At 40.7% G+C, this 21118-nt stretch overlaps 2 protein-coding genes across 8 annotated transcripts in view; one reads left to right on the top strand and one right to left on the bottom strand.

The window, feature by feature from the left end:
* Positions 1-21118, bottom strand: part of BAG4 (BAG cochaperone 4) — a 45947-nt gene that overhangs the window by 20229 nt on the left and 4600 nt on the right. For 4 of the 7 annotated variants that reach the window (XM_081795610.1, XM_081795607.1, XM_081795611.1 and 1 more), the window contains one exon: positions 10782-11121. In XM_081795610.1, the coding sequence (XP_081651736.1) occupies positions 10782-10844 (63 nt within the window). In that variant the 5' untranslated portion in view covers positions 10845-11121. Of the gene's footprint in view, positions 1-2848; positions 2938-9580; positions 10020-10781; positions 11122-18856; positions 19000-21118 lie in introns of those variants that run through there. The other 3 variants (XM_081795608.1, XM_060653577.3, XM_060653579.3) reach the window with 3 other exon arrangements.
* Positions 10225-20600, top strand: LSM1 (LSM1 homolog, mRNA degradation associated). The gene is made up of 4 exons (XM_060653592.3): positions 10225-10439; positions 14648-14716; positions 16074-16189; positions 20095-20600. The coding sequence occupies exons 1-4, from the start codon at positions 10394-10396 to the stop codon at positions 20263-20265; spliced, it is 402 nt and encodes a 133-aa protein (XP_060509575.1). The 5' UTR covers positions 10225-10393; the 3' UTR covers positions 20266-20600.

Below are 21118 nucleotides of genomic sequence, written 5' to 3'. Positions count from 1 at the left end.
TGTCTCCCTCTGTCTCAAAAATAAACATTAAAAAATAAATAAAAATTTAAAAACATTAAAAAAACCTATTTCACAACTCCGTCCATTGAAAGGGTCTAGAAGCAGTGATAACACAATTGCAATCAGTATACCTGGCACACAAATTTAACTTCTGTACCAGTTATTAAGCTATTGTCCCTCAACTCCGCAAATGCAATGTTTTTCTGTGATGCAGGATTTGGAACATTTCTCCTCTGCTGCTTGCTTATTACTATTCAGTTCTGCCATAGGAGGCACTAGGTTAGAGGAGGAGAGAAGAGATTTGCTCCTTCCTGTTTGCTTGTTTGCTGTTTCTGTGTCAGCCCAGCAATGCCCTTCAACCTGGAGGCAGCAGTTAGTAGCAATCTCCAGATTCTTCTGGTTTTCCAGAACTCCCTCAGAAAGACCAGCAGCAGCTAGGCAGTGCCTCTTCCTGGATTCCAGCTCCAGCAGGCCATTCTTCCAAGTTTGCTGGTTCTAATAACCTTACCTCTTCTCTTATTTTCCAGCCCTAGGAACTGTAGTTGTTTCCTGCAGTTACCATCTTCTGTGTTACCTCCCTTTTCTCTTTTTGCCTTTTGAGATCTCTAACACCCACTTAACTAATTTCCTAAAACAAATTCTTTCTTTTAAAAGAACTAGTGTGGGGCGCATGAGTAGCTCAGTCGGTTGAGTGTCCGACTCTTGATTTCAGCTCAGGTCATGATCTCACAATTTGTGAGTTTGAACCCCACAACAGGCTCTGCACTGACAGTATAGATGGAGCCTGATTGGGATTCTCTCTCTCTACTTCTCTCTCTCTCTCACTCCCCCATGCTCTCTCTCTCTCAAAATAAGTAAACATTAAAAATAAAAAATAAATTAAAGTAGGTTGTTCTCCTGCCTAGGTCCTGACATAAATGTTTCTGAAAACAATTCCCCATTAAAAAAAAAAAAAAAAAATCAAGGCTTCTTAAAGGAATGGTTGATTATATGTCTGGACAGAATATATACAAAATAAGCCTGGCACATCTTGTACCAGAAATCACAGAAGGTGACAAAAATCAATGGGTCATGTCAAAAGGACTCAGAAGCCAAGAAGAAGGAACTCCCATTGGCATGATATGAGATCATTTAAGCAATAGAAATCAAATGACTGCAACTGCTTGAAACGCATTGAAAATACTGAATATGTTTTATATGTGTATACATACATTTATTCAGGTTATGCAAATGAGATCATAATGATACTTCAAACAACAAACAAGAAAGTTACTTTCCTATAATTTTAATAGGGTTTAGAAGTGAATGAAAACTAAATCTTACATCTTTTTTTTTTTTAAGTTTATTTTTGAGAGAAAGAGAGCACACACAAGCAGGGAAGGTGGGGCGGGGGGGGGGGGGAGAGAGAGAGAGAGAGAGAGAGAGAGAGAGAGAGAGAGAGAATCCGAAGCAGGCTCCAGGCTCTGAGCTCAAACCCACCAACCATGAGTCATGACCTGAGCCGAGGTTGGACACTTAACTGACTGAGCTACCCAGGCGCCCTTGACCCATCTTTTAAAAAAAAGATTCCCAAGAGAAGATGAAAGATTTAAGGGGCACCTGGGTGGCTCAGTCGGTTAAGTGTCCAACCTCGGCTCAGGTCATATCTCACGGTTCCTGAGTTGGAGCACCGCATTGGGGTCTGTGCTGACAGCTCAGAGCCTGAAGCCTGCTTCTGATTCTGTGTCTCCCTCTCTCTCTCTCTGCCCCTCTCCGGCTCACATTCTGTCTCTCTCAAAAATAAACAAACATTAAAAAAAAAAAAAAAAAAAAAAGAGAGAGGCACCTGGGTGGCTCAGTCAGTTGAGCATCAGACTTCAGCTCAGGTCATGGTCTCCCAGTTTGTGAGTTCAAGCCCCGCATTGGGCTTTGTGCTGACAGCTCAGAGCCTGGAGCCTGCTTTAGATTCTGTGTCTCCCTCTCTCTCTGCCCCCTCCCCTGCTCATGCTCTGTCTCTCAATAATAAATAAATGTTAAAAAAAAAAAAAAAAAAGTCAATATCTATACCTTGATTATGGTAGTGGTTACATAACTGTATATGTTTGTCAAAACTCACAGAGCTATATCTTTAAAAAAGTACAATTTAGAGAATGTAATTATACCATAATTTTCAAAATGAAAAAAAAAAAAAAAAAAAAAAAAAAGAATGTTGTCTATGGTCATACCACCCTGAATACTCCCAAACTTGTCTGATCTCGGAAGCTAAGAAAGTTCAGGCCTGGTTAGTACTTAGATGGGAGAAGGTCTTCAATGAAGTAGTAAGAATTATTATTAATTTTATTAAGTCTTAATAAAAAAATTGTCTTCACTTCTTTTTTTCCTCCCTTTTGGACAAAATGGAACAAATCTAAAAATATCCCCAGTAATGATGAAAGTCTGCAGCTCAAGGTCCTCCTAACACAACACTAATTCTATGAAATAGCATTTGGTCTCACAGGAAGCTGGCTGAAGCTGACCTCTGTTTTATAAACTGAGTTGCCAATTTTATCACATGCTTAACTCTTCCCAAACTTTTTACTTGTTGTCTGAAACTAGACAAAGGTGCTAAAAGGTGATATAAACCAGACAGAGGTAAGTAAAGGCTTTCACAAGAGGTAGTAATTAATGTGAATTAAAGTTCTTATGGCACTGGAAATTTGATCAAAATTACGCAAGAATAAATTAATTTACTTCCCTTTTGAGAAGAAATACTTAAATCGTAGATGAAGGCTGGAGTCAACTCCTTTCACGTTTATCTTAGAACTAGTTAACAAACAGAAAACTAGGGTTGAAGAAGTGGATACAAGATTAAATTTACAAAGTGACTTACCAACATGCCTCCAAAATATGACCCCAGCCCAAGCAAATCTAACCAGCAGAGGAAGCTGACTAGTGCTGCTACGAAACTCCATTTACAAATTTGTTTACCTTGTTAACAAGAATTAGACAAAAACAATTAGAAAAGTACATTAAAAATGGTTTTTATAGCTATCTATGTCCAAATCACTACAAAAGCACTTTATGTTCCTGTATTGACCACCATCAAAAATTTTTTTTCTCAATCTCATTTGGGCCTCTCCCGTGCTTCTCTACAATTTTCCACTTTCCCCTAGCACCTGTTTCAAATATTCACCATATCAAGTTCCCAGCTTAATCCCTGCCATTTCCTTTCCTCTCAGATGACCTCACCTCCTACTTCATCAAGGACACCAAGAGCTATAAACTCCTTCAATGTTCCTCCACTCTGACTCCAAACTGATTTTTCCTTCCTCTGGCTTGGATGGTTTTCCAGCTCTTCCTCACTTTTTTTTTTTTTTTTTAATGTTTTATTTATTTTCGAGGTGGGGGGGAGGGACAGGATCAGAGTGCGAGCAAGGGAGGGGCAGAGAGAGAGGGAGACACAGAATCGGAAGCAGGCTCCAGGCTCTGAGCTGTCAGTACAGAGCATGATGCAGGGCTCAAACTCCTGAACCGTGAGTTCATGACCTGAGTAGGAGTTAGACACTTAACCGACTGAGCCACCTAAGTGTCCCTTTTCCTCACTTCTTAATTCCTCTTTCCACAAGCCACATTCTATTCTTTTGTTCTCATCTTTCTTCTCATTCTACTAGGTTACCCTCCTTTGCTTACAAACATATTCAAAATCACCTAATCCTAAAAGTTCTTCCCTCAATCCTGGTTTGCAATCAGCTAACTTTCTCATTTACTAAACTTCTGGAAGTACAGTTTTTACACTGGTTGTCTTTTCATCCAAACCTCCCATTCATTACTTTTAATACGATTTTAAACTGTCATCACTAAAATCAACAAGGCCCTTTTAATTGCCAAATCCAACAGCATCTTTTCAGTTCTCATTATCACTTACCTGCAAAACAATATTACGGCCTTGCTTGCTTTGCATTGCATGACTTTCCTGATTTCCCTACTGTCTTTCCACGTATTCTGACTGTCTCCTTCTGGAATCCTCTTTCTCTGTCACTATTCTAGATCACTATTTAAAGATCTCCCACGGGAACATTACCCAGTTTAGTACCTCGAATATGCTTCAATTTGATAACTCTCAAATCACTATGGCCATCCCCCATCACTCACCTAACTCCACATCTATTGTTTTGTCCTACCAACAACTCCTGGATGCCAGACTCTAAAATTTGACATCAATGGGTACCTGACTGGTTCAATCAGGAGAGCATGTGACTCTAGATCTTGGGGGTTTAAGTTCAAGCCTCACGTTGGGTGTAGAGATTACTTAAATAAAATCTTTAAGAAAAAAAAAGGTGACATCAAAAAACCCAAAACAAAAACAAAATCATAAACTTCTCTCTAATCAATCATATACACTGCATCCAGAGGTTGGCACATCATAAGCACCATGAGTAACCGACTTCCAACAGAAATGAAATAAATGTAGCACATAAACCCTTGCCAAGTCTTTGTATTTTTTTAAGCTTCTCTATTAAACAATCACTAGTTCTTCTGGTACAAAACTAAACTATTATCTTCCCATAAAAACCTGTTCCTCCTTGGGAATGCAAGCTGGTGCAGCCACTCTGGAAACCAGTATGGAGGTTCCTCAAAAAACTAAAAATAGGACTACCCTATAACCCAGCAATTGCACTACTAGGTATTTAGCCAAGGGATACAGGTGTGCTGTTTCAAAGGGACACATGCACCCCCATGTTTATAGCAGCACTATCAATAATAGCCAAAGTATGGAAAGAGCCCAAATGTCCATCGATGGATGAATGGATAAAGAAGATGTGGTATATATATATATGTATGTATACACACACACACACACACACACACACACACACACACACACACACTGGAGTATTACTCGGCAATCAAAAAGAATGAAATCTTGCCATTTGCAACTACATGGATGGAAATGGAGGGTATTATGCTAAATGAAATTAGTCAGAGAAAGACAAAAATCATATGACTTCACTCATATGAGGACTTTAAGAGACTAAAACAGATGAACATAAGGGAAGGGAAACAAAAATAATATAAAAACAGGGAGGGGGACAAAACAGAAGAAACTCATAAATATGGAGAACAAATTGAGGGTTACATGAGGGGTTGTGGGAGGGGGGATGGGCTAAATGGGTAAGGGGCACTAAGGAATCTACTGCTGAAATCATTGTTGCACTATATGCTAATGAATTTGGATGTAAATTTTAAAAAAATAAAAAATAAAACAAGTTAAAAAAAAACACAAACCTGTTCCTCTTCCTTTTTATTACTATGGAATATTTACTCCTAGGAAATACTAAAACCTCAGGATCACCTTGTTTCTCCAGCTTCCCTCACTTCCAATTGACATACACTTTTAAAAATGTCTTTCAAATCTATGCAACTTGCTTTGAAATGCATTCAAAAAGTAAGATAGAGGTGCCTGGCTGGCTCAATCAGAAGAGCATGTGACTCTTGATCCTGAAGTTTTGAGTTTGAACCCCATGTTGAGTGTAGAAATTACTAAAAAAAATATAACCTAAAAAAAAAGTAAAAGTAAGCTACATAGGTATGATAAAGCAAATATAATAAATGCTAATTACAGAATCTAGGTGGTGGCTACATAGGTATTCACTGTGTAGTTCGATTGTTCTGTATGTTTGAACATTTTTGTAATAAAATGTTGAAAAAAAGCTGTGTACATTCATTGTTCAAATGCTTGCCTTTTTTACCTCTCCTCTGAACTACTCTGAGAGCATAACTGAGCTGTTTCCCCAGTCCTTCCCATTGTAATCACCCTCTAAGATGGCTCCCAATGATCCCCTAGTGTGGTATTTTCACCTTTGTGGTGATGGCTCCCACACTGTACCGGAATTGGTCTCTGTGACCATAGCACATAGCAGAATTGGTCTCTATGATGCAGAGCACACAGTGATGGTCTATCACTTCCACGACTGGGTTGTAAGACACCGAAGCTTCCAGCTTCCATCTCAGCTCTCTCTCTCTCTGATGACTCATTCTGGGGTAACATGCAGATCACCTAGGGATCTTGTTAAAATACACACTTGATTCTGGAGGGCAGGGGCAGGGCCTAACATACATAATTTCCAACAAGCTCTTAAGGGATACAGATGCTGCTAGTTCAGGAAAGGTGCTGTAAGTATAACTAACAAGTTAAGGAAAGAAAGAAAACAGGGATAGTTAGATTTCCATTTTCTTCCCCTGCATATTTACATATGTTAATACAGAGTCAAGTCCTTGTAGTGGTTCAATGCAACATCACCTCAGTATCTTTAATTCTATACAGCAGTGCTTCTCAAACATAAACAAGCATAGAATCACCTGGGGATCTTACTAAACTGCAGCATTAAGTATGGAGTAGGAGAGATTCTGCATTTCAAACAACCCCCAGGTGACACTGAAGCGTCTGGTCCATGGACCGCATTTTTTGAGTAGTAAGATTCAAAAGTCTCCTATATATACCTCCCGGCCCCCAGAGAGAGAGAGAGAGAGAGCGCGCGCGCGCGCTCGAGAGAGAGAGAGAGAGAGAGAGAGAGAGAGAGAGAGAGAGAGACAGAGAGAGAGAGAGAGCGCGAGCGCGCGAGCGTGAGCACGTGTGCACGCTAATGAGCATGGGAGAGGGGCAGGGAGGGGGAGAGAATCTCAGGCAGGCTCCACACTCAGCATGAAGCCCAATGCAGAGCTCAATCCCACGACCCTGGGATCATGACCTGAGCCAAAATCAAGAGTTGAATGCTCAACCGACTGAGCCACCCAGGCGCCCCCTCCTATACCTTTTGTTTTTTGACATATTTGATTATATAAAAATGTAAAACTTATTACATGTCAAAAACCACATTAAGTTAAAAGACAATGGATTTGGAAAATACATCTGCAACATCTGACAACATGCATATCTTTTGCATCAATTTTCTATTGCTGTGTAAGAAATTGCCATCCTATGCTTTTCAAGTTTCCAGAACACTAACATGAAAGATAAATTCTTGAAATGGTTTACAAATACCCATAACACATTCCAGCTTCATCGCCAACCACTCCTACTCCAGCACCATCACCCATCTTACACGCACACCTATGCTCCAACCATACCTTACAACATCCTACACAATTCTAAAATCTTAACTTCTCTAACCTCACCCAGAAAACACACTTTTGTCTTCAGAATACTGCAAGTCCAAGGAGAAGTGTATCGGTCCTCTCTTTTCTTTCCCCTAATTTTCAGTCTAGTTTGCCTACCTATAAGCCAAGCATTTCATCACTCTGATCCCATGAAACTAAAGTTCCATAGCCTGCTTATTCCAGATTTAGACAAAAAAATATATAGCCCTTCTTCACAATTAACCGCTACTACAACATGTTGTTTCTCGTATAATTTTTTTTTTTTAAAGATAGGACTATCATAGCATAAAACCCACCCTTTTAAAGTGTACAATTCAGGTGCACCTGGGCAGCTCAATCGGTTAAACATCTTACTTGGGCTCAGGTCATGATCTCTCCGTTCGTGAGTTCAAGCCCCACACTGAACTCTCCACTCTCAGCACAGAGCTGGCTTTGGATCCTCTGTCTCCTCTCTCTGTCCTTCCTCCGCTAGCATGTGTGCGTGCTCCCTCTCTCCCTCTCTCTTTCAAAAATAAACATTTTTTTTAAATAAAGTGTACAACAATTCTTAGTATATTCAGTATACTCAAAGTTGTGCAATCATCATCACTATCTAATTCCAGAATATTTTCATCACCCCAAAAAGAAACCCCATACCCTTTATCATCACCTCAGAGTCCCCAGTCCCCCTAGCCCCTGTCAACCACCAATCTTTCTCTCTACAGATTTGCCTATTCTGGACATTTCATATAAATGAACTCATACAGTATGTGGTCTTTCTGACTGTCTTTGTTCATGTAGCATGATGTTTTCAAGGTTCATCCACATCATAGGACGTATCAGTACTTATGTCCTCCCTATGGCTAAATAATTCCATTGTATAAGTGAACCATATTTTATCTATTCATCAGTTGATGGACATTTGGGTTATTTCCACTTTTGGCTGCTCTGAGTAATGTTGCCACGAACATGCCTGTTGGTCATAAAAACATGCAAGTTTTTACGTAGACATGTTTTCAGTTCTGTCGGGTACATAATTAAAAGCAAACTTGCTGAATAATATACTAACTCTACACTTGATGCCTGAGGAACTGACAAACTATTTTCCAAAGCACTGAACCATTTTACATCCCCACCAGCAATGTATGAGCATTTCACTACTACATTTTCAACCCACGAAGATGCTATTAATTACTGAACAAAAACAGAGGTGTGCACCTCACCATATTATAATTCTCTACTAAGAATACTGAAATTAGCAAAAGAGAGTATATATCTGGCAAGAATACAAGGAGTAAAATGCTGTAAATCCGAGTGTACAGGTTTCCCCTGCTATCTTGAAAGTAGGACATTCCTATGAAATCTTTTGCAAGCCAAAATGGCATAAGGCGAAAAAGCGATTACCATTAATTTTTATGAAAAACGTTTGCGCAATCCCAGACCCTCAAAATAACCTTTCTGAGGCTTTTCTAATACCTTAGGACATATCCTGCTGATGGATGCACAAAATAAATCGAGATAAAACACAGATGCTCACAGACACAGTTCAAAGCTATGGCAGCATGATACTGAGATGCGGAGTGCAGTTCCCAGGGAAGAAGCTTGGCGGTGCCACTCTCACTGCCCAGTTGCGCACTGCCTCTACAACTGCTTGCTGCAAAACAAACGCTGAAGCTATTTTCGCTTTTCACCTTTTTTCGTGAGAGCAAAACTCTTCTTCAGATTTCTTTTCCTTAAGTAAAAACAGGCACTAATGTAGGTATTTCCTGAAAAACCTGAAGTGGCAATGAGGTGAACCTTCAAAAAGCCGGGGATACCTCTATTGACCAAGTTAAGTGAGTTGACCTCTCAGAGCCAACTATTTAAGCATAAAATAGGGAGACTGTGATGACATTTACGTTGCAGCCGCAGTGAAGATTAAGTTAATAATCCAAGTAAAGGTGTTTTCTAACACTGATTATTGGTGATTCAATCCTGGGCAAAGTATTAGGGGCAAAGGGCTAAATGCCGGATCCCTCCTCTTCCTTCACCGCTCCCTCCCGGCGGGAGGGGTTGCTGAGTGACAGCGGGGGCTGCAGCCACCTCCCTTCTTGGGGAGAGCCGGCCATATGAGCCACGCAGGATAAATTGTTAGAGCTCGAAAATCTTGGCCAGGTCACTCCGGCCCAACATCAATTCAAGGCGAGAGACTCCGCAGCCTGCTACTTAGCTTAGCAAGTCAGCGCAGTATCTTTCTTCCTTTTTTAATGGTAATAGACACATTTACTATGGTCGAAGCAGGAAAGGAAAAGCAAAGAGAACACAAGCATATCCCCCCGCCCCCGCCACGATTCCGGTCTCTGTCTCTCCAATCCTCCCATAAGGAAAACAAATATGAAACCCGATCCATTATGAACTCTGGAGGTTTATCAATCCCGATGGCCCTCAACCCCCACCCAAGACTCCCCTTATCGGAACCCCCTGGGACAGATGGCGCAAAGCTTACCTGGTGGCTTCCTCCAGCTCGACCTGTCTCTGACCAGGCGCCTGCAGAGGCATAGTAGCCATCGCCTCCTCCGCCTTCTCCCGGCCAGGTGGTCTCAGCCGGGCCGCCCCCGCGCACCCGCCAGGAAATGGGAGGCTGGGGAGGTTCAGGGCGAGGAGGATACAAGGGCGGAGGTGGGTGCATGGGCACATCTCCACCCCCTGGCCCGTAGTAGCGGCCATATGACGGGCCGTCACTGGGGCCGTAGCCCGAGCGCCTCAAGGCCGACATGGGACTCTACTGCCCCGAAGCGCTTCCCGCCCCCCACGACCGTCCCATTGCGCAGGCGCCTGCCCGCGAGAGGAACTGGACAGCAGTGAAAGGGGTCGGCCGACAACAGCCAATCCCAGACCCGGTCCCGCCCCTTCGGCTGTCGAGTCCCGACAATTGAGGAACGGAGGTCCGTGACTTTGGGGTCTGGGAAGTAAGAAGGCAGGCGGCAGCACCGCGTTCCTCACTAGGGAGAATACGTCTTCCCTGCCATCTAGTCAATCTAGATTCCGCTTCCCCTTTTATCAGGGATGGGGAAATGTTGTCTCTGGACCGCACGACAGTCCCGCCTCTTCCTGAGGACGGGCACGTGGTACCGGAAGTGGGTGGGAATAATATGGAGGCGTTTCCGGCAGGCCCCGGCTGCTGAAAGCCGGGGCAGAAGTGCTGCTCCTGGTCGGGGTCCTTGTCCCAGTCCCGCCCAGGCGGCGACTGCGGTCGGAGGAAGGTGTTGGACACGCTGGGCCACCGCCGCTGTACACTGCAGCCTTATCTCAGCTCAAAATGAACTATATGCCCGGCACCGCCAGCCTCATCGAGGACATCGACAGTGAGTAGCTCATCTCCTCTGGATGAAGTCTGGGGTGAGATCCTTCCTCCTGGGCGCGTATCTCTTCGGGAAGGGGCTCGTAGAATGAGTCTGGGGCGGGTTGAGTGTGCTTTTGACACAATTCAGGGTGTTTGGCGTTGACATCCTCCACGTGAGTGAAGAGCCGCAAGACGCTCCGTTTGCCCACCCCCTAGCCGTCTACCTCTGCCCTGCCTCTCGCAGCCTCCACCAATCCCGGAGTCGGTAAGCCACAAGCTGTAGAATTTAAGTCCTGCTGTGGAAGGACGCGGCTACTGAGGCCCAAACACGAAAATTGCCCTCCCCCCGTCTACTGTCTCCCACCTGCGATATATCGAAGTACCAGGTTGTTAATGGTGGATGAATCAGAATAGAGAAAGGATTCATTAAGAAACGAAAAATTTAAGACCAACAGTAGTTGGACGTAATTGACACTAAACATAGGCTTTATGCTGTGTAGTCATTGCAATATTCTTCTACCGTAAGGGTCTTAAGCACTTTCAGGTTATGATAGTAGAGATCGCTGTCAGACAAGATCTTGACTTTTCTGGAAAGGCTGAATCACTTCCAATTTTTTTTTCTTTTTCTGTTCGACAATTTTCTTTTATTCCTCCTAATAAGACATCTCTTATTGCCAGTAATTGTCCTGAAGATGAGTACAGTCCTGTGCAAAAGAGGAGCCAACTTAATAGTTGTCCTATCTTTCCTTTTTTCTAAGCTCTCATCTGTGAATTATTCCTCAAGCAACATTTTATAATTTTAATCGTGTGATCTGTCTCATTAACTTGTAATTGCTGCAGAATGGTTTACATGGTTTTGAACAAGTCACAACAATCACAGTTACTGTGTATGCAAATTTAAAAAGTGAGTCTGTGTGGCCCCTGGCTGGCTCAGTCAGTAGAGCATGCGACTCTTGGTCTCTGGGTTGTGAGTTTGAGCCCCACGTTGGGTGTAGAGATTACTTAAAAATAAAATCTTTTAAAAAATAGTAAAATAAGGGGCACCTGGATGGCTCAGTCAGTTGAGGGTCCAACTTCGGCTCAGGTCATGATCTCGTGGTTGGTGAGTTCAAGCTCATATGGGGCTCACTGCTGTCAACTTGTCAGTGTAGAGCCTGCTTAGGATCCTCTGTCCCCCTTTCTCCATCCACCCCCCCCCCCACTTGTGCTCTCCCAAAACTAAATATTAAAAGATAATAATAATAAAATAAAAAGTGAGTCCATGATCATATTCTCTTTTTATCATTGTCTGAAATCATTTTTTAAATCAAAATTAGTGATTTTGCTGTCAAAAGAAAATGTAGTGTGAATTGGACCATATTCATATATGAATAAGAACTGCACAAGCTTATCTGTAATATGTAATGAAATCTTCAATTTCTGTCGTCTGTGGATGCCCTTTTGCCTCCACCTCTCGTTTTGTATATCTGAATTATGTGAGGCCCCTAATACATTCTGCTGTTTTACTAAAAATAATGTAGTAAAGCCCTCTAACCTGTTCTTTGTAGATTCCAAGCCCCTTCCTTTACTAAAAAGTTTGAAACAATTTCTTATGCACCCTTCACTACCCCCACAACCACACGTACAATTTCATCTTCTCTCCTCAGTCTTTCTGCATATTCATTCATTGTCTCATCTAAGTAGGAAGTGTTTCTCCCTTTCAGTCTCTTTTATTCCTCTTTCTTCCCACTGCTTCTTCCATTAATACCCTTTTCCTCTCATATCTTCTCTCTTCCCCTAAATTCTTTCCTTCATGTATATTCTTGTGTGTCCATCTCCTATTTTCTCTCAGTTACGTCTCCTCAGCAGACTCCCATTCCTTTTTTCCTATCTTTACCCCCAAACCTTTTGAATCTTCTCCATTTGACTCTACTTCCTGAGCACCTCCGTTACCCCTGCAGTGTGATTTTTCTTGTCATCATACTGCTGAAGCTGCATTCTTTTTTTTAAGTTTATTTATTTTGAGAGAGAGTGAGCCGCAAGAACGTGCGGAGGAAGAGCAGAGAGATAGACAGAGAGAGAATTACAAGTAAGCTCTGAACTGTCAGCGTGGAGCCCAAAGCAGAGCTCAATCTCAGGAACCGTGAGATCATGACCTGAGTGGAAATCAAGAGGGTGGACACTTAACCGACTGAGCCACCCAGGTGCCCCTGAAGCTGTATTCTTGAAAGGCAGCAGTCTGATGCCTTCTTCTGAGTTCTTCCCTCCCCTCTGCAGCACTGTGATACTGTTACTACTAGATTCTTAATTGTTTTCTTTTCTTGATTTCGCCAGATTGATACTTGGTGATTTTATTACCTAACTCTCACTATTCCCTAAAATAGGTGGTCCCTTAGGTTCTGTCTTTGGTGTGCTTCTTTCTTTAAATCTCTAAGAGAGTTCCTGGACTTTAATAATTATATCACCTCCCTGTGGACTTATCCAAAATTCTAATTCTGACCTCTTTGACATTCCAGTCTTAACATTTACAACTGCCTGTTGACATCTCTACATAGGTGTCCTGGTTAGCACTTCAGAATCACAAATAGCTAAGCTTCTTTTATTCTTAAGCTTCTTTTATTCCCAACTTTTGATAAATGACCCGCCCTGACATGAAGACTCAAAATTCCTACATTTCCTTAACTCCTCTCTTCAGCACTCACCCCCTCCACCCTCCCACACCTTTACAAACTCAGCTGACCAGTCCCATCATTTCGAACTACATAGTGTTGGGGTGCCTGGATGACTCAATTGGTTGAGCATCCAACTCTTGATTTCAGCTCAGGTCGTGATCCCAGGGTTATGGGATCAAGCCCCACATCAGGCTCCTCGCTGAGTGTGGAGCCTGCTTAGGATTCTCTCTCTTCCTCTGCCCTTCTCTTGCATGCATGCTGGCGCTGTCTCTCTCTTTCTCTAAAAAAGAAAAAGGATCACACACAGTCTTAATTCTCTCTGCCTCTCCATTTCCATTGGGCTTGGCGTAGGTTTCTTTTTAATGTCTCACATTCTGCTCTCCCTTTTCTGCCGTTTCAGTCTTCAGTGTTTTCTTGTGAAGCATAATGCGAGCTGAACCTGCTTCTGGTACTTTTTGGACTTTATCTCCTGTGACTTCCCTTTACACCCCCAACTTTTAGCCAAACGTATGGATACATACAGACCTTTTTTGTTTCCTGCTGCCTAAATTACAGATTTCCCTTTCTCTCCCCTTCCCTGTCACTCTTCCCAGAGGCCAAAAATTATCTACCTTTCAGGGTTGAACTCAGATACTTCCTCCATCTAAATAGTTTCTCTCAGTTTCATATAATTAAGATTTGCTTTCTTGTAATACTTAATTATAGCCCAAAGAAGACTACAGATTCCTTCAGGGAAGAATCACTGTCTTGTTTCTCTGTTATGCTTCTAGAAAGTACTTTATGGCATTAAAGAAATTAATGAATTTTACTACCTATTCTAGCAACTGGCTTATTGTCATTCTTCAGTATCAGCTGAAAGTCACCTCTTCAAAGAGGTTTTTCCTAGCCACTTTCTCTCTCTCTTCATCATACTATCCTGCTGTCTTGTTTGTTATTCCATTGCACTAATCACAGTAGGTCATTTTTTGGTTTTTGTTTGCCTTCCTCCACCAGGAATATAAGTTGATAAGGTTGATCACTTTGAGTCTTCTCTACTGTATATCTCAGCCCCAGAACAACACATAGCTTTCAATAAATATTCATGAATTTTTGATCTAGCTGATTGTCAGCATCCTTATTTCACTTGAGGCATTGTTTTTATTTAAAACCTTCCCTGATTCCAAAGGGTGAAATAGAAGCCCTTCTAAGTTGAGAGGAAAATAATTGTGGAATTAAGATCACAGAGGTCATCTAGACTAAATTTCTCAATTTGTGGATGTAGAAACTGACATGACACTGGGAGGGTTTAACTGCCAACATTAACATCTAGAGCTGGTAGTCATGCTTCCGTGCTCCTCACCCAGTCCTTTGCCCACTCTGCCACACGCTTCTGCTCCTTTTCACCACGACTGTTGTCATCTAAACCCCAGAATACCTTGGTCCTCTTTCTAATTTCCCAATGAACTCTGCCATAAATACATTGGAAGAGGAAGTGGTGGAGCTTAAATTGCTATTAACTTTTTTTTTTATTGTTAATACTGTAAACTAGTCCTGAAGCTAACAGTTCTCATTTTTTAAAGATCTTTTTTCCTCTCCCCAGAAAAGCATTTGGTCCTGCTTCGAGATGGAAGGACACTTATAGGTTTTTTAAGAAGCATTGATCAATTCGGTATGTACTAGTTGTGGAGTCTTATCCTCTGGATAATGAGAGACACCATTGTTATGTATTTTTGTGTTAATTCATGTTGAAATTGACTTACCTGCAGCTTTCTCAAGTGTCTGGCATAATGGAATACTGTTTTGAGTCATTACATCATTGTTTTCTAAATTATGATTAGGTGATTCAAAAGCTAGTATTTACAAGTTCGTATTTCTAAAACTGGTTTTCACTAGAACATACGATTACAATGTTTTGGACTGTTTTTTTATTTTCCCCAGTAGAGGGAGCCAAATGATAGAAATAAACTCAGTCCACTGAAAAAGCTGCTCATTTGTACATTGGCTTGGGTGCCACTACTCTTCAAAGCAGTTCCTGCACTGAAGGTAATCCCTCCCTGTCCAATGAAAGTTGGATAGAAGGTATTTCCAGAAGCTTTTTAGGGATTCCAACGTTAAGTTCAAGATTTTACACTTTAGGGATACATCAGACTCAAGAGTCTTGATCTTTGTTTTGCACCTTGCATTTTTCTAAAGAGATATATATTTGCTTCTGTTTCAAGGAACTTCTCAGTTCATACCAACATTTGTTGGATCTCTGCTAGTGGATTTGGGCATGGGGAAAAGTAACATAATTGAAACACTTTATAGGAATTGGGGAAGATAACATAGATATTTGCTTTTCTTCAAATAAGACAAATAGTACCAATTTTAAAAGAAAAGTAGTTACTCTTAACAGATTAGAGTTCTGAATCTTAAGTCAAATTTGTCTAATTATTTGGGGGGGGGAGGGAAGTAGCAAATTCTTTATTCTCAGTTTACCAGGTATGGTTATCTGACAGTGTGAAAAAAAGTTTTTGTATGTCATAACCCATGGATACCTGCACTGGGTTAAATGAATCCTAAGTACTGAAACAAAGTTAAATTTTTGGTAAATCGTCATATACACATACCCACACAACATACAGAGATTGCTTTTGTCTTAAAAAGTTTTGATATCTGCAGTTGTTTAGGCTTTAGAGTCTTCCAAGTGCCCTACTCCTTTGTATTTTCTTACAGTCATGTTGATATTTGCAATTTAACTGATAAAAGAAGTTAATTTTTGTGACTGATTCCCACCAACATTCATGCATCAGTGCAACATAATCCCAAATGCTCTCTCAGTTTGCAATTGTTTAGAAGTCTCTCCCAAGTGGTATGTCTTAGTGAAATAGGAGAAGACTATTTCAAATTTTAGCTTTTGACCAGAATTAGAAAGTTTTAAAATCATGTTCAGCTAAATCTTTTCTACTCAACTGATTATTTGAGTTGTGGACCTTTACCCAATAATTTGAACTAAATATCTTTGTTTCTTCCCTATACACTTATAGCTAATTTAGTGCTACATCAGACTGTGGAGCGTATTCATGTGGGCAAAAAATACGGTGATATTCCTCGAGGGATTTTTGTGGTCAGAGGAGAAAATGTGGTCCTACTAGGAGAAATAGTAAGTGAAAACTGTTAAGCTGCTGTGGGTCTTGATAATCATGCTAGTTAGGTTTCTTTTTGTCTTTTCAAGAAGGAAAAAATACATTTTTAACGTTTCTCCCAGCTTCTCATAGGAAACCACCAAATTAGCTTAGGAAAGCTAGAGTGGTAAAAGGAAAATTACAGAGAATAATTAACTTTGTCTCAGTGCCTCTTGGCATTTTAAAGATTTTGATCCCATTAGCAGCAAAGTATCATTGATTTTACCGGATACAAAAATACCATCTGGTACAAATATGTTCGTTAATATATTATTTCTGTTATCTTTAATAGCAGAAAATTGAAAAACTTAATACCTAACTAGAGATGAATAGTTCAATAAAGAATGATTTATATACACTGGAATATTTTGCAGTCATTTAAACAATTGGTTACAAGTAGGTTTTCATGACATAAAGCTAATGAGCAGGGTTTGGGGGAAAGACACATTGCATGTACAATATGATGTCCCTGTTTTTTAAGGGGGGAAGGGGAAAGAATGGCTGTAGGAGAAGCCATCTGTTACCAGTCCTGAGAATAGAGTTCAGCTTCACTTGGATTCTTAGCTCACAACTAAAGAGGTAGCTGTGTATCTATGCCAGGAAGACCAGTTGGCAGGTGAAAAGTCTTCTAACCTGTTATACTGTAGATCTGTGTGTGTGTAAATACATAACTGTGCATATACATATATGTAAGCATATATACATATAAAACTATTAGAAAATCATGTATAACTATTAGAAATACACTTTGTTTTTTAGCTTTTTAAGTTTTTTTTAATTTTTAATTTTTTATGTTTGTTTATTTTTTGAGAGAGAAGGAGAGCACAAGCAGGGGAGGGACAGAGAGGGAGACAGACAGAAACTGAAGCAGGCTCTAGGCTCTGAGCTGTCAGCACAGAGCCTGACACGGGGCTTGAACTCACGAACTGTGAGATCATGACCCGAGCCGAAGTTGGACACTTAACGGACTAAGCCACCCAGGCGCCCCTTATTTTATTTTATAAAGTCTATTTACTTATTTTGAGAGAGAGTGAGTGTGTGAGTGGGGGAGGGGCAGAGAGAAAGAGAGAATCCCAAGCAGGCTCCAACACGGAGCCTGACGTGGGGCTACATCTCACCAACCATGAGATCATGACCTGAGCCAAAAAATCAAGAGCGGATGCTCAACTGACTGAGCCACCCAAGTGCCCCTTAAGTTTTTAATTCCAGTTAACAGAAAAGTTACTGAGGCCAAGATATACTGAGATTGTTATATTAGTTTCAGGTGTACAATATAGTGATTCACAGACATTTTTAAAAGAAGATAAAACTTGACTTCATGTTTTACATAAAATATTTACTTAAAAATGCTTTCTTTAAAACCTTTGACTTTGCTTCTGATTATTGGGTTTGTCAGGAAAATCAAACTAAAAAACTTTGGCATTTGCTTAATTTTATCCTTTCCTATTTTGTTTTCAATGTAGTTTCTCAACACCTACCCACATCTTAAGTTAGGTTTACATAAGTCTTTGGAGTGGAGTGGTTTGGTCTGTAGCAATTTTCAATAATAAGCCATTTGAGAAAGTAAGAAGATAATTCTGCCAGGATCAGGTTGGTTTAGAGACCTCATGTTGAAACAGCTAGAGATTACTGATCAATATTATCAATAAATAGCAGTATTGCTAAGTGCTGCTATGAAATGTATGAAATGGTTTTTTCTAATTTTTAAAATGTTTTTGTGGTTGCTATTTTTGGTCCATTAGATCATTTTTTGCACTGTTCAGCAGTGGAAATTGTCATCCCGTCATAATATGTAAAAGTTGAAATACAGCACTCTGGTACCCTGGGGTGTGGGGAGTGGGGCTAGTAAATGTTAAGTTGTTGCCAGTATATTAAGAGAGCTAACCCCTCTCTGGACAGTAGGAGTGTGGGTGATTATTTTTCCTTTGTTTATAATTTTCTCAATCTATTGTTTAAAGAGTAAACATATTACTTTGCTATCAGAGGAAAAGATTTAAGTTAAAATATTCATACATACTCTGCTTTGGTTTTATAGTTGTAAACACCACAGAAATGCTTTGTGTGCCAGTTAACGTTGGCACAAATGTACCCCTGTGTAGATGTATATGTGTGTGAGGAGGAATGACCTTGCATTTGTTCTTGAAGGTTCATTGTTTCCTAGGGGCCCTTTTGTGGAGAAAGTACTCTTATATGTTAATTGTTTGGATGCTGCAAAATTTCTACAGTGGTACCACTAAACTAACGGCTCAAGTAAGTTGAACCGTACACAGCTTATGAAATCAATAGTCAGTGTGAAGAAACCAAGTACCAGCCCTAGGGAAGCTCATACCCAGAAACCATTTAGATTCTGTGAACATCTTGTTTAAGAAGTCCCTGGATTCTGCCTCAAGGACAGTAATGCACACAGCCTTAAGTAGTAAGACTGCTTGTTGGGAATTGGCATCATCAAACCACATGCATAGCTTGATGAATAGCATATTGAAAAGTCCAAGAAGCAGTACACCGGGCTAAGACCTTATCTTCCCTGCAGCTGCTACCCATAGATTGTGAGGGCAGGTTTCATTTGATTAGATATGTTTTGCCCAGTACAGTTAACATTTGACCCAGGGCAGGACTTGTGTAATTTATTCGGCTTTCTTTCTAACCTCTCTGGTGAGAATCTTCCATCTGCTGTCACTGCCTGTGGCTTTCGAGGCCTTGGCAGGCATGTGAAGTGTTAGTATCCGGGGTAGGCTGGAGCATCTGGAGCACATCGTCGATGTGTTGATGCCTTCCCAGAATTTTATTACTGAAAATCATAGAGGAAGAGAAGAATACCTGTGTGTATTGGCCTTCCATGTTACAGAAACACAGAATTGTTTAAGGAGAATAAACAATCTGTGGATAATGAGATACTTTTATAGCAAGGTTCTGCATGAAAGGTTAGTTATCAAATGTTTGTAAGGTGTTCAGACATAAAAATATTAAGCATATGATGCCAGAGTAAGTGAAAAAATTAGTTAATGTTTGCATTGTAGATTTTTTTTAAGTCAGTATATACATAGAAAAATTGGAAGGATGTTTACCAAAATATTGTTCTATACTGGAATTATAGATAATCTTAAAAAAATTTTTTTCTGCTGGTCTGTTTTCTAAATTTCATACAGTGAGCGTGTATTTTTAAAATAAGGGGGAAAATGAGGCACTTGGGTGGCTCAGTCAGTTAAGCGTCTGACTCTTGACCTCAGTTCAGGTCTTGCTCTCGGGGTCGTGAGTTCAAGCCCTGCACTGGAGGTGGAGTCTACTTAAAAAATAAAATAGGGGAAAAAATAACTTTTTTTTTTAATGCAAAAATATTTTAAATTAAAATAGTGGAGCCAAGCTGATTTTTAGTAACCTAACTGGTCTAATGAGGTTTTCCCTAGAAGACTTGTTGTCTTTGGGTGGGGGTACGTCTTTGAATCAGTGTTCTCTACCTTAGTGAGCCACAACCCCCAGAAATTAAGCTGACTTTGATCATGTAAAAATACAAAACTTATCTAAAGCCATCTTGGCCTCAGTAACTTTTCTCTTGTGTCCTTTGGGGCTGGGGAAATAGCTGTTCATACATATATATGCATATATGTCATCTTTTTAAGAAGAACAGTCCTTGAGTAATGTAGGACTTCAGATAACTTAAAGCTTTCTATACACACTGGTACTGATCCCCAATACTGTGTTCATCTAAGTATGTATTCTGTAGTAGTGTTGCCATTTCTCTGTCCTCAGGAGAAGGATGTTTCAGCCGTGTCACAATCATGAAAAATAACCCAAGCCTGGCATAGGAATCCATTTGCCTAAAGATTTATAATGTTTTCTATTCTTGGTCGTCAGTGGAAGTTTTTCAACCCTGCTTATTTTGTAGGACTTGGAAAAGGAGAGTGACACACCCCTCCAGCAAGTGTCTATTGAAGAAATCCTAGAAGAACAAAGGGTAGAACAGCAGACCAAGCTGGAAGCCGAGAAGCTGAAAGTTCAAGCTCTTAAGGATCGGGGTCTCTCCATTCCTCGAGCAGATACTCTTGATGAGTATTAAGTCATTTGCTCAGAGGCCATTGCTCTTGAGGCTCTCACTGAATGAAAGTGACATCCTGGTCTCCTCACACGTTTGACTAGAGACTGTAGAGTTTGGAAAGTCATTTTTATTTTGAATTCTTTCGCATGTGCAACATGAAGAAATCACGTGGCTTTGTTGTTTTTTTTCCTTTTTAATGACAAAATCATTGTTTAAGAAAAACCAGTAGCAAGGACTCCTTTCACACGTCACTGTGGAGCCAGCAACTACTTCTTTATGTTGTTCTTGTTCCAAATTAGCATTCACAGGAGACATTCTTCATTTACTTGTAAATAAAATATGAATCTCCAAACTCATGTTATTTCCCAAGTTTGAGTTGCCTCCAGTGAATTGACAAATTAAGTTTCTGTTCCCAAAGGTAAATGCTGTCCACGGACTGCGACTGCTCCGTTCTGTGAGAGTTCCAAGTTGCTAGTGAGTTGTGAAGGAACATTTTCAGGTCCACCCCTCTCCCCTTTTCGTATTTTTGTCTGGTAAGAAAAACGCATTTTCAGGCTTGAGGAAGGAACTTTCGGTCCAGGTATGCAGTTACTGATGAGAACAGAAGCCTCAGTTTTGAGAAACAGCATCCCAACTGTATTTGCTGTCCTGCTTCACCGACAGCTATTCCAAACTGTGTTCCCATGAGATCCAGCACTTTACGAAGGTGACTTCTTCTCTAAATCTTCTGTTAATTTCATGAGGTTTTCCTGTTCTTCGGATTGAGTTTTGAGCCTCTTCTATGTACTCAAAAAGCACAAATGAAGTGGTGTTTCAGTGGCTGGTAATCTAGGTTATTCCCGGCTAACAACCCATGCGGATGCCACTTTGCTGG

The sequence above is a fragment of the Panthera onca genome, chromosome B1 (genome assembly GCF_046562875.1).
Source record: "Panthera onca isolate mPanOnc1 chromosome B1, mPanOnc1 haplotype 2, whole genome shotgun sequence".
NCBI lineage: Eukaryota > Metazoa > Chordata > Mammalia > Carnivora > Felidae > Panthera > Panthera onca.
The sequence above is the reverse complement of the archived record's forward strand: the minus strand, read 5'-3'. Positions and strand labels throughout refer to the sequence as shown.

What these genes read in the sequence shown, in the direction of transcription:
- LSM1 (XM_060653592.3), top strand. Translation starts at nt 10,394, where the DNA reads ATGAACTATATGCCCGGCACCGCCAGCCTCATCGAGGACATCGACA. An exon ending in CCTCATCGAGGACATCGACA is followed by an intron (nt 10,440 to 14,647) that starts GTGAGTAGCTCA and finishes TCCTCTCCCCAG; the next exon opens with AAAAGCATTTGGTCCTGCTT. An exon ending in TGGTCCTACTAGGAGAAATA is followed by an intron (nt 16,190 to 20,094) that starts GTAAGTGAAAAC and finishes CTTATTTTGTAG; the next exon opens with GACTTGGAAAAGGAGAGTGA.